The sequence below is a fragment of the Dryobates pubescens genome, chromosome 13 (assembly GCF_014839835.1).
Source record: "Dryobates pubescens isolate bDryPub1 chromosome 13, bDryPub1.pri, whole genome shotgun sequence".
Lineage (NCBI taxonomy): Eukaryota > Metazoa > Chordata > Aves > Piciformes > Picidae > Dryobates > Dryobates pubescens.
The window spans coordinates 22,857,051-22,874,046 of record NC_071624.1 but is presented as its reverse complement, the minus strand read 5'-3'; the positions used below and the strand labels follow the sequence as shown (position 1 = coordinate 22,874,046).

General features: G+C 55.1%; 1 protein-coding gene across 2 annotated transcripts in view; it reads left to right on the top strand.

The window, feature by feature from the left end:
* TSPOAP1 (TSPO associated protein 1) overlaps window positions 1-9,108 on the top strand; it is a 79,933-nt gene extending 70,825 nt beyond the window's left edge. The window contains exons 27-31 of one of the 2 annotated variants that reach the window (XM_054166237.1): window positions 256-291; window positions 1,931-2,034; window positions 3,553-3,624; window positions 5,799-5,927; window positions 9,050-9,108. In XM_054166237.1, the coding sequence (XP_054022212.1) occupies window positions 256-291; window positions 1,931-2,034; window positions 3,553-3,624; window positions 5,799-5,927; window positions 9,050-9,076 (368 nt within the window). In that variant the 3' untranslated portion in view covers window positions 9,077-9,108. The remainder of the gene's footprint in view (window positions 1-255; window positions 292-1,930; window positions 2,035-3,552; window positions 3,625-5,798; window positions 5,928-9,049) is intronic. The other variant, XM_054166238.1, reaches the window with a different exon arrangement.
* The last annotated feature ends 7,888 nt before the right edge of the window (window positions 9,109-16,996 follow it).

Below are 16,996 nucleotides of genomic sequence, written 5' to 3'. Positions count from 1 at the left end.
TAGTCATGAGGTGTTGGGTATTGGGTAATAGGTTGGACTTGATGATCTCTGAGGTCTTTTCCAACCTGATTGATTCTCTGACTCTTGTGGATGTCCATGGGTCATGGTTGGTGTAGCCTTGGAGTTGCATGAACAGTTTGCTTCTGTAGTTTGCTGCCTTGGTCTCCGTTCTTTTGGTTGGTGTTTGTCAGGTGTGTGAGGTGTGGGCACTGCTGCAAGATGAACTCTCACTGATGAGCTCTTTCCTTGCTCCAGCAGGGTTGGAGAAGCAGAAGTATAAGCCTCCTCCAGGTGAGAATTGCTCTTTCTTGCTCTGAGTAGCTCATGGATGGTAGTGATCCAGAGGTGTTCTCTACTCAGGGGCAGGTGCAGGACCCCTGTGCTGGAAGGAGAAGGTCATTCTCACAACAGAAGTGCTTTGGGTGCTTACATCTAGCAGTGGGTGCAGTCAGAGAATTGTTTTGGTTGGCAAAGCCCTCCAAGATCATCCAGCCCAACCCTCAACCCAACACCACCTTGGCACAGGCTGGATGCATTTGGGGGAGCAGTTTTGTGATCTCCTCTAGCAGCTCCCAAGCACTAAAGAGAGGGCACCTGCCCATTCCAGCATCCTGGGCTCCTCTCTGTACACACAGGAGTGATTGGGTTGCCAAAGCCCTCCAAGATCATCCAGCCCAACACCACCATGGCCACTAAACCCTGTCCCCAGGTGCCATGGCCACACATTTCTTGGACAGCTCCAGGCATGGCAGACTCCAGCACCTCCCTGGGCAGCCTGTGCCAACCCCTGACCGCTCTTGCAGGAGAGAAGTTGTTCCTAACATCCAACCTGAACAAAGAGTTTGACTCCACAGGGAGAGCCTGAAGGTGGAGGGCACACATGGTTGTGTTCTGGAGCAGCAGGGGATTCCTTCCTTGCCTGGACTTGAGGAGCCTTGAGGTCTCTTCCAACCTTATTGATTCTATGATGCCACAGTCCTTGAAATCCAAGATCCCTTGAGAAGGAGCTCACTCTGCTTGGCTGCACAAGCATCTGTGGATGGCCAGGGAGGCCAAGCCTGCAAACTCCTTGCTAAGCCCATCCAGTGCTGACCTGAAGCAGGGCTTAGCTGCTCAGGGGAGACCTTCTTGCTCTCTCCAACTCCCTGAAGGGAGGTGGTAGCCAGGTGGGGGTTGGGCTCTTCTCCCAGGCAAGCAGCACCAGAACAAGAGGACACAGTCTCAAGCTGTGCCAGGGGAGGTTCAGGCTGGATGTTAGGAAGAAGTTCTCCCCAGCAAGAGAGATTGGCCCTTGGGATGTGCTGCCCAGGGAGGTGGTGGAGTCCCCATCCCTGGAGGTGTTTAGAAAGAGACTGGATGAGGCACTTGGTGCCATGGTTTAGTTGATCAGATGGTGTTGGGTGAGAGGTTGGACTCGATGATCTCGAAGGGGAGGGACAGCTCAGGATCTCAGGCAGTGATAGGCCTAGGGGGAATGGAATGAAGCTGGAGGTGGGGAGATTGAGGCTGGAGGTGAGGAGGAAGTTCTTCCCCATGAGAGTGGTGAAGCCCTGGAATGGGTTGTGCAGGGAGGTGGTTGAGGCCCCAGCCCTGGAGGTGTTTAAGCCCAGGCTGGATGAGGCTCTGGCCAGGCTGATGTAGTGTGGGGTGTCCCTGCCCATGGCAGGGGGTTTGGAACTAGCTGATCCTTGTGGTCCCTTTCAACCCTCACTGATACTATGAAAGGTCTTTCCCATCCTATCCCATCCTATCCCTATCCCATCCCTACTTCACCAGATGCATCCAGGCCCTCTTTCTCCCATTCAGTTTCCCCCTCCTGCTCTTCTTGCCTCAGTCCATGCCAAGCCTGGGGGAGGAGTGGCTGTGCTTTGGGGATTTTTGTCCTTCAGACTTCCAGCTCAGGATGTTTTGGTTTCTTTTTCTCATGCAGGACAGAAGCAGAAAGACTTTGAAGCTGAGCTGCTGGCTCCTCGAAGCATGGTGGCTGTCTTTGACTACAACCCTAAGGAGAGCTCTCCCAATGCAGATGTTGAGGTAACCTCCAGCTGCTCACTGCTTGCAGAAGTTTATTTTTCCTCTCTTTGTGCTTTTCTTTTCTCTTTCTTTTTATCCCAAGACCCTTTGCACTGTGCTCAGGGCAGAGACAATTCTAGCTGGGCACCACTGCTGCTGAAAAGGGCTTCCCTGAAGTCAGAGACTGCAGAGTTTGCTCTCCCTGCAGTCAAGGCCAACCTGTCACCCAGCACCTCATGGCTGACTAAACCATGGCTCCAAGTCCAACTTCCAATCCCTTTTGGAGCACCTGCTCCTTCTGAGCAGAACACAGAAGCTCCTTTACACTGGAATAGGATAGGATAGGATAGAATAGGATAGAATAGAATAGAACAGAATTGAATTAACCAGGTTGGAAAAGACCTTTGAGATCATCAAGTCCAACCTATCACCCAACACCAACTGAACCCTGGCACCAAGGGCCTCATCCATGCTCTTCCTAAACACCTCCAGGGATGGGGACTCCTCCACCCCCCTGGGCAGCACATCCCAATGGCCAATCTCTCTTGCTGGGAAGAATTTCTTCCTAACATCCAGGCTGAACCTCCCCTGGCACAGCTTGAAACTGTGTCCTCTTGTTCTGGTGCTGCTTGCCTAGGAGAAGAGCCCAACCCCCACCTGGCTACAACCTCCCTTCAGGGAGTTGCAGAGAGCAAGAAGGTCTCCCCTGAGCCTCCTCTTCTGCAGGCTAAGCAACCCCAGCTCCCTCAGCCTCTCCTCCCAGGGCTGTGCTCCAGACCCCTCCCCAGCTTTGTTGCCCTTCTCTGGACACCTTCCAGCATCTCAACATCTTTCCTAACCTGAGGAGCCCAGAACTGGACACAGGACTCAAGGTGTGGCCTGAGCAGTGCTGAGCACAGGGCACAAGGACTTCCCTGCTCCTGCTGGCCACACTCTTCCTGATGCAGGCCAGGATGCCCTTGGCCTTCTTGGCTACCTGTGCACACTGCTGGCTCATGTTCAGCTGCTGTCAACCACTACCCCCAGCTCCCTTTCTGCCTGGCTGCTCTCAGCCACTCTGCCCCCAGCCTGTAGCTCTGCCTGGGGTTGCTGTGGCCAAAGTGCAGCACCTGGCACCTGGACTTGTTGAATGCCATCCTGTTGGCCTCTGCCCATCTGCCCAGCCTGGCAAGGTCCCTCTGCAGAGCTCTCCTACCCTCTAACAGCTCAACTCCTGCCCCCAGCTTGCTGTCATCTGCTTGTTCTCCCCAGACCTTTCCAGGGCAGGTGGCAGGGACTGCTTTGAAGCCTTACTCAAACTGCTTGAAGGGAATGGGCTTTGCTCTTGTGGGAGTTCAGGAGATGCTTCCTTGGCACTGAGTTCCACAGCTACCCACTGCAGCTGCTCTTCTGCAGCCTGGGTTTCCAGGTGTTGGCAGAGTGGCCTCCTTCCCTCAGGGTCAGGTTGTGCTTGGGTGCCCAGGGTGACCTTGTGTCTGTGGTGAGAAGTTCCACAGCAGTGCTTCTCTCCTGTGACCTTTGTTCTCTTGCTCTTTGCAGGCTGAGCTGACTTTCAACGCTGGGGACATTATCACTGTGTTTGGATCCATGGATGATGATGGCTTCTACTATGTAAGTGCAGGGGTGGGGAAGGTGCTGCGGCTGCATCTGAAGTGGTTGGAGTCCATCTAGTGGCAGGAGAGCAGAACTCAGGGAGCAAAATAACTGCTTTTCAGAGAGTCATAGAATCAGTAAGGTTGGAAAAGACCTCAGAGATCATCAAGTCCAACCTGTCACTCAACACCTCCTGACTACTAAACCATGGCACCAAGTGCCACATCCAATCCCCTCTTGAACACCTCCAGGGATGGGGACTCCACCACCTCCCTGGGCAGCACATCCCAATGGCCAATCTCTCTTGCTGGGAAGAACTTTCTCACCTCCAGCCTAAACCTCCCCTGGCACAGCTTGAGACTGTGTCTTCTTGTTCTGCTGCTGGGTGCCTGGGAGAAGAGACCAACCCCCACCTGGCTACAACCTCCCTTCAGGGAGTTGCAGACAGCAATGAGGTCTCCCCTGAGCCTCCTCTTCTGCAGGCTAAGCAACCCCAGCTCCCTCAGCCTCTCCTCACAGGGCTGTGCTCCAGACCCCTCCCCAGCTTTGTTGCCCTTCTCTGGACACCTTCCAGCATCTCAACATCTTTCCTCACCTGAGGAGCCCAGAACTGGACACAGGACTCAAGCTGTGGCCTATTGTGGAAGGAAAAAATCACCTCTCATCTGCTCAGTGGAGGGCAGCTTCTCTCTGCCACTCCACACTGCTCCTCTTAACCCAATCTCCAAGTGGGTCACAGAGTCACACAGTCCTAGAATGGTTTAGGGACCTTAAGGATCATCCAGTTCCAACCCCTGCCATGGGCAGGGACACCTCCCACTAGCCCAGCTTGCTCTAGGCCTGATCCAACCTGGCCTTGAACACCTGCAGGGAGGGGACATCCACATCCTCCCTGGGCAGCCTGCTCCAGTGTCTCACCACTGAGACTGAGGTTCTGAGTTTGCTTCTAGGCATAACTTGGCTGCAGGTTTCCTGAAGCCTAGGCTGCATTTTCCTACACCTGTCTGAGATCAGCATCTGCTGTAAGCTGAGCTGTCACCAAGCATGCAGGCACACTGCACAGGCTCAGGCTCTCTGGAGGTTAGGGCACAGACTGCATGGAAGGAGGATGCTGAGCTTCCACCTCACCAGCAGGAGGAACTTCTTCCCTGTGAGGCTCCCAGAGCCCTGGAGCAGGCTGCCCAGAGAGGTTGTGGAGTCTCCTTCTCTGGAGCCTTTCCAGCCCCATCTGGATGTGTTCCTGTGTGACCTGTGCTGGATTCTCTGCTCCTGCTCTGGCAGGGGGGTTGGACCTGAAGATCTCCAGAGGTCCCTTCCAACCACTTCCATGCTGGGATCCTGTGGTGGCCAAGGAGCACTGCAAATCAAGGCCTCTAGGAAGCTTGGGGCACACTCCTACTCCAGTTGCCTCCAGGATAGCAGTGGAAATGTAGAAGTGATGATGTTGCTGGAATGCATCTGTCAACAGCTTGCTGCCACCTTTCCTTCCTTTGCTCTCTGCTGTCCTGTGGCACTCCAGTTGTTCCATAACTAAGCAAGTGTGTGAGCAGTGGCATTTGCTGAGGATCCTGAGTGTGTTCCTGGGCTTCTCTCAGGCCCTTGCTCCACTGTGGTCTGCTTCTCTGTTAGGCTACACCTTGAGTCCTGTGTCCAGTTCTGGGCTCCTCAGGTTAGGAAGGATGTTGAGATGCTGGAAGGTGTCCAGAGAAGGGCAAGAAAGCTGGGGAGGGGTCTGGAGCACAGCCCTGGGAGGAGAGGCTGAGGGAGCTGGGGTTGCTTAGCCTGCAGAAGAGGAGGCTCAGGGGAGACCTTCTTGCTCTCTGCAACTCCCTGCAGGGAGGTTGTAGCCAGGTGGGGGTTGGGCTCTTCTCCCAGGCAACCAGCACCAGAACAAGAGCACACAGTCTCAAGCTGTGCCAGGGGAGGTTTAGGCTGCAGGTGAGGAAGAAATTCTTCCCAGCAAGAGAGATTGGTCATTGGGATGTGCTGCCCAGGGAGGTGGTGGAGTCCCCAACCCTGGAGGTGTCATGGTGTAGTTGATTAGGTGGTGTTGGGTGATAGGTTGGACTTGATGATCTCAAAGGTCTTTTCCAACCTGGTTAGTTCTGTTCTGTTCTATTCTATTCTATTCTGTTCATTACTTCTCCCTCAACCAGCAAACCTGATGTGAGAACTGAATGTTGGTCTTGCAGGGAGAGCTGAACCACCAGAGAGGGCTTGTCCCATCTAACTTCTTGGAAGCTGTCCCTGCAGATGGAGGCATGGCCAAGGAACATCCTGCAAAAGAGAGAGAAGCTTTTGCAGTGAGTGCTGAGAGCCAGGTAAGGCTCTGGGACCCTGCCCAGGGCAGCCACCCAGCCTCTGCTGGGGCATTGCACAGCATGCAGCACCTGATGCAGCCACCTAAATTACTGCATGCAGCTTGCTTCATCCCCTGGGAGATGCTCAGAAGTGTGGAAGGGAGTGCTGGGAGGTCTCCCTGAAGGCCTGCCTCTAGTGCAAACAGATCAACAGTGTCCTCTGGGGCCTCACTTTCCTGATGGTCAGGTGAGGAAAGCACAGCCCAGGTCCCAGCAGCAAATGCTTCAGTTCCACAGAAGGGTCAGTGGTGAAATCCTGCTGCAAGCAGAGCAGCTGAGTGCCCAGGCACAGGGAGTTCCTCAGACAGGCTCCTGACCATGCCCCAGTGTTCTGGAGGCAGTGACACCCCAACACCAAGCTCTTCCACCCAGCCTCAGGTAGATCTGCCTGAGGGGCTTCCAGCTACCCTCCCAGCACACTCTGGGGATCTCTGGGGTGGATCCTGAGGCATCTCTCAGATGCAGGGCCTTCAAAGGTTGACCCTGACCCTCTGGATGATGTTGCCAGTGCTCCTAGCACAGATGTCTCAGCAGGAGGAGCCAGGTTCAGTCAGTCCTCAGTGAGGGAGGCCAAAAGTGTAGCACCTCCCTGGTCACTCCTGGACCTCATCCCCTGTGTCAATCCAGAGAGTGGGAAGCAGAGAGGGCCACAGCTTGGTCCCAGCTCACCTGAACTCAGCCTTCTGTTGATCCTGGGGGGTTACTGGAACTGCCCAGTGGTGCCAGGCCCATGGGAGTGTGTAAGAGCAGGCCCAGCCTGGCTCTGAGCCACTCCTTAGGGAGTTCCCTGAGTCCTTCACTGGTGCCACCCCAGCTCTCCTGCTCTCTGCAGTGTTCCCTGTCCTATTTTCCATGCTCAGCTCTTCCCTTTCCTCTGGGCCCACCATTCTCTGTCCCATCTCTGCCTTGAAATGCTGCTTGAGCTCCCTTGGGCTCCACCTGCAGCCCCACTCCTGCTTCCAGGCACTTCAGGCTTTGTGGCTGCAGGCTCTGAGCTACACCCTTGATGCCACCTTATGAAGGGCAGGTTTCAAGCCTGCCTCAGAAATAAGGTTTGTGGACAGCTTGTGGATCACCTTCTGATGTTGTCTGGGTCCCTTGTGCTTGCCTGGACCCTGTGCTGCAGCCTATAAGTGCTGGTCCACACTGGGGAACCACAGGTTAATAAGCTGTTAGAGCCAGGCTCTCAGAGCCCTGAGGCTACACAACCTGGAGGGAGGATTTCCTGACTCATTTGCCCCTTCAAAATCACAGAATCAGAGACTCAGTAAGGTTGGAAAAGACCTCAGAGATCATCAAGTCCAACCTGTCACCCAACACCTCATGGCTAACTAAACCAAACCATGGCTCCAAGTGCCACATCCAATCCCCTCTTGAACACCTCCAGGGATGGGGACTCCACCACCTCCCTGGGCAGCACATTCCAATGGCTAACAACTCTATCTGGGAAGAACTTTCTCCTCACCTCCAGCCTAAACCTCCCCTGGCACAGCTTGAGACTGTGTCCTCTTGTTCTGGTGCTGCTTGCCTGGGAGAAGAGACCAACCCCCTCCTGGCTCCAACCTCCCTTCAGGGGGTTGGAGAGAGCAAGAAGGTCTCCCCTGAGCCTCCTCTTCTCCAGGCTAAGCAACCCCAGCTCCCTCAGCCTCTCCTCCCAGGGCTGTGCTCCAGACCCCTCCCCAGCTTTCTTGCCCTTCTCTGGACACCTTCAAGTCTCTCAATGTCCTTCTTAAACTGAGGAGCCCAGAACTGGACACAGGACTCAAGGTGTGGCCTCAGCAGTGCTGAGCACAGGGCACAATGACTTCCCTGCTCCTGCTGGCCACACTCTTCCTGCTGCAGGCCAGGATGCCATTGGCCTTCTTGGCTGCCTGGGCACACTGCTGCCTCATGTTTAGGTGGCAGTCAAATGTTGTTTGTCCTGGAATTGTTCCAGTTCCAGCAGCTCCAATAGGCCACAGGCAGTTCCAGTCATGTGTGTGCACCATGGTATCACAGCAGGGCTCTGGGCCTTGTCCCACAGGCAGTTCCAGTCATGTGTGTGCACCATGGTATCACAGCAGGGCTCTGGGCCTTGTGCCACAGGCAGTTCCAGTCATGTGTGTGCACCAAGGTATCACAGCAGGGCTCTGGACCTTGTGCCACAGGCAGTTCCAGTCATGTGTGTGCACCATGGTATCACAGCAGGGCTCTGGGCCTTGTGCCACAGGCAGTTCCAGTCATGTGTGTGCACCATGGTATCACAGCAGGGCTCTGGGCCTTGTGCCACAGGCAGTTCCAGTCATGTGTGTGCACCAAGGTATCACAGCAGGGCTCTGGACCTTGTGCCACAGGCAGTTCCAGTCATGTGTGTGCACCAAGGTATCACAGCAGGGCTCTGGGCCTTGTCCCACAGGCAGTTCCAGTCATGTGTGTGCACCATGGTATCACAGCAGGGCTCTGAGCCTTGTGCCACAGGCAGTTCCAGTCATGTGTGTGCACCAAGGTATCACAGCAGGGCTCTGGACCTTGTGCCACAGGCAGTTCCAGTGTGCCACAGGCAGTCCCAGCCATGGCAGAAGCTTCTCCAGCATGATCAGGAGTGAGTTTTCAACTCAGCTGTAACTTCTTGGATGTGTTTTCCTGCTCCCCTTCTCCCTGCTGCCGTGCCAGGGGCCTGAGAGCGAGGACAGCTTACAAGGCCTGAAGAGGACAGCTTCCTTCCCAGCCTGGGCTGGACACGAGGTGGCAGCAGCTCAGAGTGAAGCTGGGGGTGCTGGTGCCTGGAAGAGGTGCAGCACTTCTCCCTTCCAGCCTTGGGAGATGAGCTTTTAAGCAAAGGGAAAGCAAGCACAACTCCAGCACCGAGAGGAGCAGCCAAGAAGTTGCAGCCCCCTGCCAGGGCCCTGCAGCACTCCTGCTTCCCCCCCCTGGAGCAATTGCTTTGATGCTGCAGCTGTGGAATGGCTTTGCTGCTGGGCTTTGGCCTCAGCCACCTGCAGCTTGTGTCAAAGGCTGATTGGGAAGCCCCTGTCTGGTTCTAATTGATCTCCTCTGTTTATTTCTGCCTGCCTCGTGCCCCCCTGCTGCTTCCTTTTCTTCAGAGAATGAGGAAGAGAAGAGTCCAGTGATAGCTATGAAGGGTACCTAGAGAGCAACCATGTAAGTCTCAGGGGGGGGAAGGCCTCTTCAGCCTCCCACCCAGCCCAGGGGCTGTGCCTGTGGTTTGATCCTTGTCTTGCTTGCAGGCTGCCAGGCTGGGTTGGGGCTCTGCTGGCAAACCCATCCTCCAGTCCCCTGCTGGCAGGCTATCCATTGAGAGTCATGGAATGCTCTGGGTTGGAAGGGGCCTCCAAAGCTCACCCAGCCCAACCCCCCCTGCAGAGCAGGGTCACCCAGAGCAGCTCACACAGGAGCACATCCAGGTGGGGTTGGAATACCTCCAGAGTGGGAGACTCCACAACCCCCCTGGGCAGCCTGCTCCAGGGCTCTGGCACCCTCCCAGGGAAAGAATTCTTCCCCTGCACTCAGCAGGGACATCCTCCACCAGATCAGGGCTGCCCAGAGCCCTGCCCAGCCTCACCTGCAATGTCTCCAGGGCTGGAGCCTCAGCCACCTCCCTGGGCAGCCTGCTGCAGTGCTCCAGCAGCCTCCTGGTGCAGAGCTTGTTCCTGACAGCCAACAGCAAAGACAAGCACATGAAGCACAGCTGTTGGGAGCAATGATCTGGGGGGGGTTGGGGACTGATGGGGCTGTGCTGCACATTCAGCTGTAGCAAAGAGCTGCTGTGTAATCCAGCCTGGCCCTTCCACCACTGCTCAGGCACATCCACAGCCAAAGCTGTGTTTGGAAGGTCCTGCTCAGGCTGAGCACAGCCACTGCCTCACCCTTGGGGGGTTCAACTCTGGATGTTATTCCTTCCTGACCCCCCCCTGAATACCATCAGCCTAAGAAAGGAGTAGCACTGAGTCCCTGACCCCTACCTTGTGTGGATAATTGTTCTGTCTGAGGACACTTGGGCAGTTTGGAGGGGGGAGGGGCTGAGACCTCTGCTCTGGGAGGGGCAGACCTGTGTTGTTTCACAGAATCAACAAGGCTGGAAGAGACCTCAAAGCTCATCAAGTCCAACCTGGCACCACAGACCTCATGACTGGACCATGGCACCAAGTGCCCCCTTGAACACCTCCAGGGATGGGGACTCCACCTCCTCCCTGGGCAGCACATCCCAATGGCCAACAACTCTCTCTGGGAAGAACTTTCTCCTCACCTCCAGCCTAAACCTCCCCTGGCACAGCTTGAGACTGTGTCCTCTTGTTCTGGTGCTGCTTGCCTGGGAGCAGAGCCCAACCCCCACCTGGCTACAGCCTCCCTTCAGGGAGCTGGAGAGAGCAAGAAGGTCTCCCCTGAGCCTCCTCTTCTCCAGGCTAAGCAACCCCATCTCCCTCAGCCTCTCCTCCCAGGGCTGTGCTCCAGACCCCTCCCCAGCTTTGTTGCCCTTCTCTGGACACCTTCAAGTCTCTCAATGTCCTTCTTGAATTGAGGAGCCCAGAACTGGACACAGGACTCAAGGTGTGGCCTCAGCAGTGCTGAGCACAGGGCACAATGACTTCCCTGCTCCTGCTGGCCACACTCTTCCTGATGCAGGCCAGGATGCCATTGGCCCTCTTGGGCCCCTGGGCACACTGCTGGCTCCTGTTTAGGCAGCTGTCAAACGTTGTTTGCCCTGGAATGGTGCCAATCCTCACTCCCTGAGGCAGCCACCCCTCCTGGAAACTAAGGTGACTCTTCCCTTCAGCAGCCCTAAAGCTTTCCTCAGGCCCTTGGCAGAGCAGAGTTCCCTCTGTGTGTCTCTTGGAGGAGGAGCCCTCAGTCTTAGGGTCCTTTGTCTCCTTCCCAGGTGAACTCTGGGAGTTGGTTCTGTTGCTTTGCTGCCACAGAGAGACCTCAGAGGAGTGCCTGCTGCTGGCTGGGTGTGAGAGTGCCTCTGTGTGTGGCAATCTGCCTGGGCCTTGTGGAGCCCAGCTGGGCATCTGCAGGGCTTTCCCAGCCACAAGCTGCTGCTCACCTCCTCCTCCCTGACTGCTGTTTGCTGGTGGGGCTGCAGCATCCTTGTCCCAGGGACATACCTGTGGCATCTGTGAGCTGAGCTGGGTCCCTGCCTCTCCCTGCAGCCTTTCATGCACAGCTCCACAGCAGCTCAGCAGGACTCCTCTGCTGTCCTCTTCTTAGCCCCAGGGGAAAGGAGTTCAGAAGCTCTGAGCTCAGTCTGGCTGCTGGGTACCAAACAAGTTTAACCCCACACAGGAGCAGGGAATTGTTTTGGTTGGAGGAGACCTTTGGGGTCAGCAAATCCAACCATGAAATCAGCAGGGCCAGGGCACCACTCAACCCTGTGTCTCAGCAGCACAGCTCCATGGCTTTGAAACCCCTCCAGGGATGGGGACTCCCCCTCTCCCTGGGCAGCCTCTGCCAATCCCTGGCCACTCTTGCAGTGAAGAAAGTTTTCCTCATCTCCAACCTAAACCTCCCCTGAGGCAACTTGAGGCCATTCCTTCTCATCCTATCACTTGATACCAGGCAGAAGAGACCAACCCCCACCTGGCTCCAGCCTCCTTGCAGGGAGCTGTGGAAAGCAAGGAGGTCTCCCCTCAGCCTCCTGTTCTCCAGGCTGAACACCCCCAGCTCCCCCAGCTCCTCCTTTAGCTGCTTTCCAGTTTCCACTGGGAACTGCCTAACTGGATCTGCAGAGCCCTGCAGGAGAGGAGCAGCAGCTGCAGGGCTCTGGGGTCTGCCCTGAGCTGCAGGCCAGGTGCCTGCAGGCTGCTCCCTCACTCCTGGGGCTCCCAGGAGGCCAGAAGGGGCAGGTTGCCTCTGCTCCTCTTGCTGAGCTGCCTCCCAGCACACCTTCAGAGAGTCACAGAACCAGAGAACTGTTGTGCTTGGAAGAGCCCTTGAAGCTCATCCACTCCAACCATTCTCTGGCCATGCCAAGGCTGGGGCTGAGCCATGGCCCTCAGCACCACAGCTCTGCCTCTCTGAAAGCCCTGCAGGGCTGGGGGCTCCAGCACCTCCCTGGGCAGCCTCTGCCAGTCTCTGAGAACCCTTTCTGGGAAGGAGTTTCTTCTAATGGCCAACCCAAACCTCCCCTGGTAAAGCTTGAGGCCATTTCCTCTCATCCTCTTGCTTGATACTAGGGAGGAGAGAGCAACCCCCACCTGGCTCCAGTCTCCTTCCAGGGAGCTGCAGAGAGCAATGAGGTCTCCCCTCAGCCTCCTGCAGGCTGAACAGCTCCCTCATCTGCTCCTGCCCAGCCCTGTTCTCCAGACCCTTCCCCAGCTTTGTTGCCCTTCTCAGGGTCACCTCCAGCCCCTCAAGGTCCTCCTGGGAGTGAGGAGCCCAAAACTGACCCAGAAGGTCTCCCCTCAGCCTCCTCTCCTCCAGGCTGAACACCCCCAGCTCCCTCAGCTGCTCCTTTGGCTGCTTTGCAGTTTCCACTGGGAGCTTCCTGACTGGCTCTGCAGCTGCAGAGTGGGGCTGAGCCTTGCAGGGTGAGGGGATGGGGGGAAGGCAGAGTTCCCTGGCTGAGCTTTATGTTGATGTCCTTCACCAGTTCTAATTCCTGGGTATTTTTTTCTCTTCTGTTTCCTTTTCCCCCCTCCTCCACAGCTCATTCCAGATGTGTCTGTTGAGCAGAGTGGCTCCTCACCAACTCCTCCACCACCTTCCTGCCTTGTCATGGGTGAGCAGTGTCCAGAGCAGGCATTGCTGGCTGGGCTCCAGTGCAGCTCTGGGCAGAGCAAAAGGAAGAGAGGTTTCTTCTTCAAGGGCAAAAAGCTCTTCAGGAGACTTGGCTCCACTAAGAAAACTTAACCCCAGGGAGCACTGGTTCTGTGCAGCCCACCCAGGGCCTGAGGACTGAGGAGAAGCCCTCTGCAAGGAGCTGAGCTGAGTGTTTTCCTGGGGAGGGGAAAGGCATCTGGGGCCCAGAGAGAGCTCTTGGGTGGCTCTGTGAGCTGTGGTCTCTGCTGGGAGGGCCCAGCAGTGGCTCTGCAGACAGCCTGGTGGTGCTGGGGGGTGGTGGGGGTGGCGTGGGGCCCCAGCTCCAGGCCACAGCTACCTGCACAGCAGTGTGTCCTGCTCCCTGCAGCCCTCCCTGCACTGCTCCCCTGTAAATAGGTTTGGGGTTGGTTTTTTTTTCCCCTCCTGGTTGTAAGTTCACTCCCTGGCTTTTCCCAGCAGAGCCCCCCATAGCCCCTTAGCAAGAGTTCCCCTCACCTCCTACTGCCCCTGCCTGGCATTGCTCTGCTCCCCAGGGGGTTGTGTCACCTCCTTCTCTTCCTGCAAAGAAGATTTGCACTGGTTTGGTTTTTTCCACCCCGCTCCCTGCCCTGGTTTCTTGGTTTTGTTGCTGTCTCTGGGCTGCTGAGTGAGTCTCTTTGTACTGTAAACCTGTAAATAAGAAGCAGCTGTGCCTGGGAGCATCCCACAGGGCCTCAGCCAGGTGACAGCACCCAGGGCCTCCCAGGGCTTGGAAGGAGCAGAGAGGCTCAGGCCTGGAAGCTTGCTCCTGGCTGGGGGACTCTGCCTTATTTATTTATTTATTGACCTATTTATTGATGGATTGATTGATTGATTGGTTGATGGATGGATGGATGGAACCTAGCTCTCCAGCCACTCTGTTGAGTCCCTTCTTTGTTGTCTGCCTCCTCACAGTTCTCTCAGGCTGCTTGGGGAGAAGCAGAGCTTGGGGTTGGGGAGGGGGAGGCTGCTGGAGAGCTGTTGTCAGAGGAGGTGATGTGGCCCTTGAGGCCAGGCACATCCCTTCCTAAAGCCATGGAGAGGGGGTGGGGGGGGTGGGGGTTTGGTGTGCACTCCAGGGGGTTCTTATCCTTCCCAGTGCTTTGGGGTTTTATTTTTTCCCCCTTTCTCTGCATGGTTTTGGTTTGGTTTTGATTAGGGTTGGGTTGGGTTTAGGTTTTTTTTTGTTTGGTTTTGGTTTGGGGTTGGTTTGGTTTGGTTTTTCATTTCTTTTGGGTTGGTTTGGATTAGGTTTTGGTTTGTTTTTGGTTTGTTTTGGGGTTGGTTTTGGTTTGTTTTGGGGTTGGTTTTGGTTTGGTTTGGTTTTTGGTTTGCTTTTGGTTTTGGGGTTGGTTTTGGGGTTGGCTTCTGGTTTGGTTTTGGTTTTGTTTTGAGTTTGGCCTTGGTTTTGGTTTGGTTTTGGTTTGTTTTGGGGTTGCTTTGGTTTGGTTTTGGGTTTGGTTTGGTTTTGGTTTGGTTTTGGGGTTGGTTTTGGTTTGGTTTTTGGTTTGCTTCTGGTTTGGGTTTGGTTTGGGTTTGGTTTGGTTTTGGGGTTGGTTTTGGAGTTGGTTTCTGGTTTGGTTTTTGGTTTGGTTTTTGGTTTGAGTTTGGCCTTGGTTTGTTTTTGGTTTGTTTTGGGGTTGGTTTTTGGTTTGGGTTTGGTTTGGTTTTGGGGTTGGTTTTGGAGTTGGTTTCTGGTTTGTTTTTTGGTTTGAGTTTGGCCTTGGTTTTGGGGTTGGGTTTTGGTTTTGGGATTGTTTTTGGGGTTGGTTTTGGTTTGGTTTCAGTTTGGCTTTGGTTTTGGGTTGGGTATGGTTTTGGTTTGTTTTGGTTTTGGTTTGCTTTTGGTTTTGTTTTGGGTTTGGTTTGGTGTTTGGTTTGGGTTTGGTTTGTCTGGTTTTGGGGTTGTTTTGGGGGTTGTTTTTTAGTTTGGGGTTGGTTTTGGGGTTGGGATTGGTTTTGGGTTGGGGTTGGTTTTGGGTTGGGGTTGGTTTTGGGTTGGGGTTGGTTTTGGGTTGGGGTTGGGTTTGGTTTGGGTTTTGTTTTGTTTTGTTTTGTTTTTCTGTTTGATTTATTCTTTTGTTGTTTTTTCCCCAGTGGGTTTTTTCCCTTGAGGTTTGGTGTGGGGCTGGTTGGTTTTTTTGGTGAAGGAAGAGTTGTGAGGCAGGTGAGTGATGCCAGCAAGGGGGTTTGGTGACATTGTTTTTATTTCAGATCAAATTTTATTATAATAAAAGTCTATTTTCACAAAAAGGCTTTTTCCTTACCAACAAAAAGCAAAAGCTTCAGTGCTGCCTTCTTCAAGGGGTGGGGGAGGGAGGGGAATGATACCAAACACAGCTCACAGGAGGTCAGGGGTTGGAAGGGACCCAAAGAGATCCTCCAGTCCAACCCCCCTGCCACAGCAGGAGCAGAGAATCCAGCACAGGTCACACAGGAACACATCCAGATGGGGCTGGGAAGGCTCCAGAGAAGGAGACTCCACATCCTCTCTGGGCAGCCTGCTCCAGGGCTCTGGGAGCCTCACAGGGAAGAAGTTCCTCCTTGTGTTGAGGTGGAGCCTCCTGTGCTGAAGCTTACATCCATTGCTCCTTGTCATAGAATCACAGAATCAATAAGGTTGGAAGGGACCTCAAAGATCATCAAGTCCAAGCTGTCACCCAACACCTCCTGACAACTAAACCATGGCACCAAGTGCCACATCCAATCCCCTCTTGAACACCTCCAGGGATGGGGACTCCACCACTTCCCTGGGCAGCACATCCCAATGGCCAATCTCTCTTGCTGGGAAGAACTTTCTCCTCACCTCCAGCCTAAACTTCCCCTGGCACAGCTTGAGACTGTGTCCTCTTGTTCTGGTGCTGCTTGCCTGCCTGGGAGAAGAGACCAACCCCCAGCTGGCTACAACCTCCCTTCAGGGAGTTGCAGAGAGCAAGAAGGTCTCCCCTGAGCCTCCTCTTCTCCAGGCTAAGCAACCCCAGCTCCCTCAGCCTCTCCTCCCAGGGCTGTGCTCCAGACCCCTCCCCAGCTTTGTTGCCCTTCTCTGGACACCTTCAAGTCTCTCAATGTCCTTCTTGAACTGAGGGGCCCAGAACTGGGCACAGCAGCAAGAGCAAGCCCCAGGGTGTGGGGCCCTGGTGCCAGACTGTGCCTGAGCTCCATTACCCCACACCCAGCCCTCCGTGGGCCATGCACACAGCCCTGCTGCACTGCTTGAGGGGCTTCACAGAGTGGTTTAGGCTGGAGGGAGCCTTAGAGCTCATCCTGTCCAATGCCCTGCAGTGAGCAGGGACACCTCCAACTGCATCAGGTTGCTCAGGGCCCCATTAAGTTTGGCCTTGAATGTCTCTAGGGAGAGGACTGCCACAGCCTCTCTGGGCACCCTGTGCCAGTGTCTCCCCACCCTCACTGCCAAGAGCTTCTTGCTCATCTCCAGTCTCATTCTCCCCTCTCCCAGCTCAAAGCCATTGTCCCTCCTCCTGTCACTCCCAGCCCTTGCCAGAAGTCCCTCCCCAGCTCTCCTGTAGCCCCCTTCAGCTACTGGAAGGCTGCTCTTACTGAAGCCTTCTCCAGGCTGAACAGCCCCACCTCCCACAGCCTGTCCCATGGTCATGCTGCAGTAGTCCCTGCATATGGGCATGGGACCCCTCTGCTGTGGGTGCCACCAAGCCAAGGAGGACCTTGCTCAGCCACATTCCCTCTTGCAGCTCTCTGCTCTTTCATGTTCCCTGCAGAGGCAGCACCAGGCATGGTGGCTACATGCAGCCCACAGTGCTCCATTCCCTGATGATGTCAGCTCTAGAGCAGAGCAGCACTGAAGAGCTGCTGCATCTTAGGGAGAGAAGAGGGAGAGAAAAGAGAAGAGAAGAGAAGAGAAGAGAAGAGAAGAGAAGAGAAGAGAAGAGAAGAGAAGAGAAGAGAAGAGAAGAGAAGAGAAGAGAAGAGAAGAGAAGAGAAGAGAAGAGAAGAGAGAAGAGAGAAGAGAGAAGAGAGGAGAGAGGAGAGAGGAGAGAGGAGAGAGGAGAGAGGAGAGAGGAGAGAAGAGAGAAGAGAAGAGAAGAGAAGGAATGGAACCAGGATGGAAGCAACCTTTGAGACCAGTGAGCTTCTGTCTCCTGGGGTGGCCATGACTGAGGGCAAGGGCAGGCAGAAAGCTCTGAAGCAAGGAAGTTGCTGCAGCTATGGATGCTGGAAGGCATTTGCATAACACCATGACCCAGTGGTTTCTCCTCAGCTGGCCCTGCAGGAGGAAG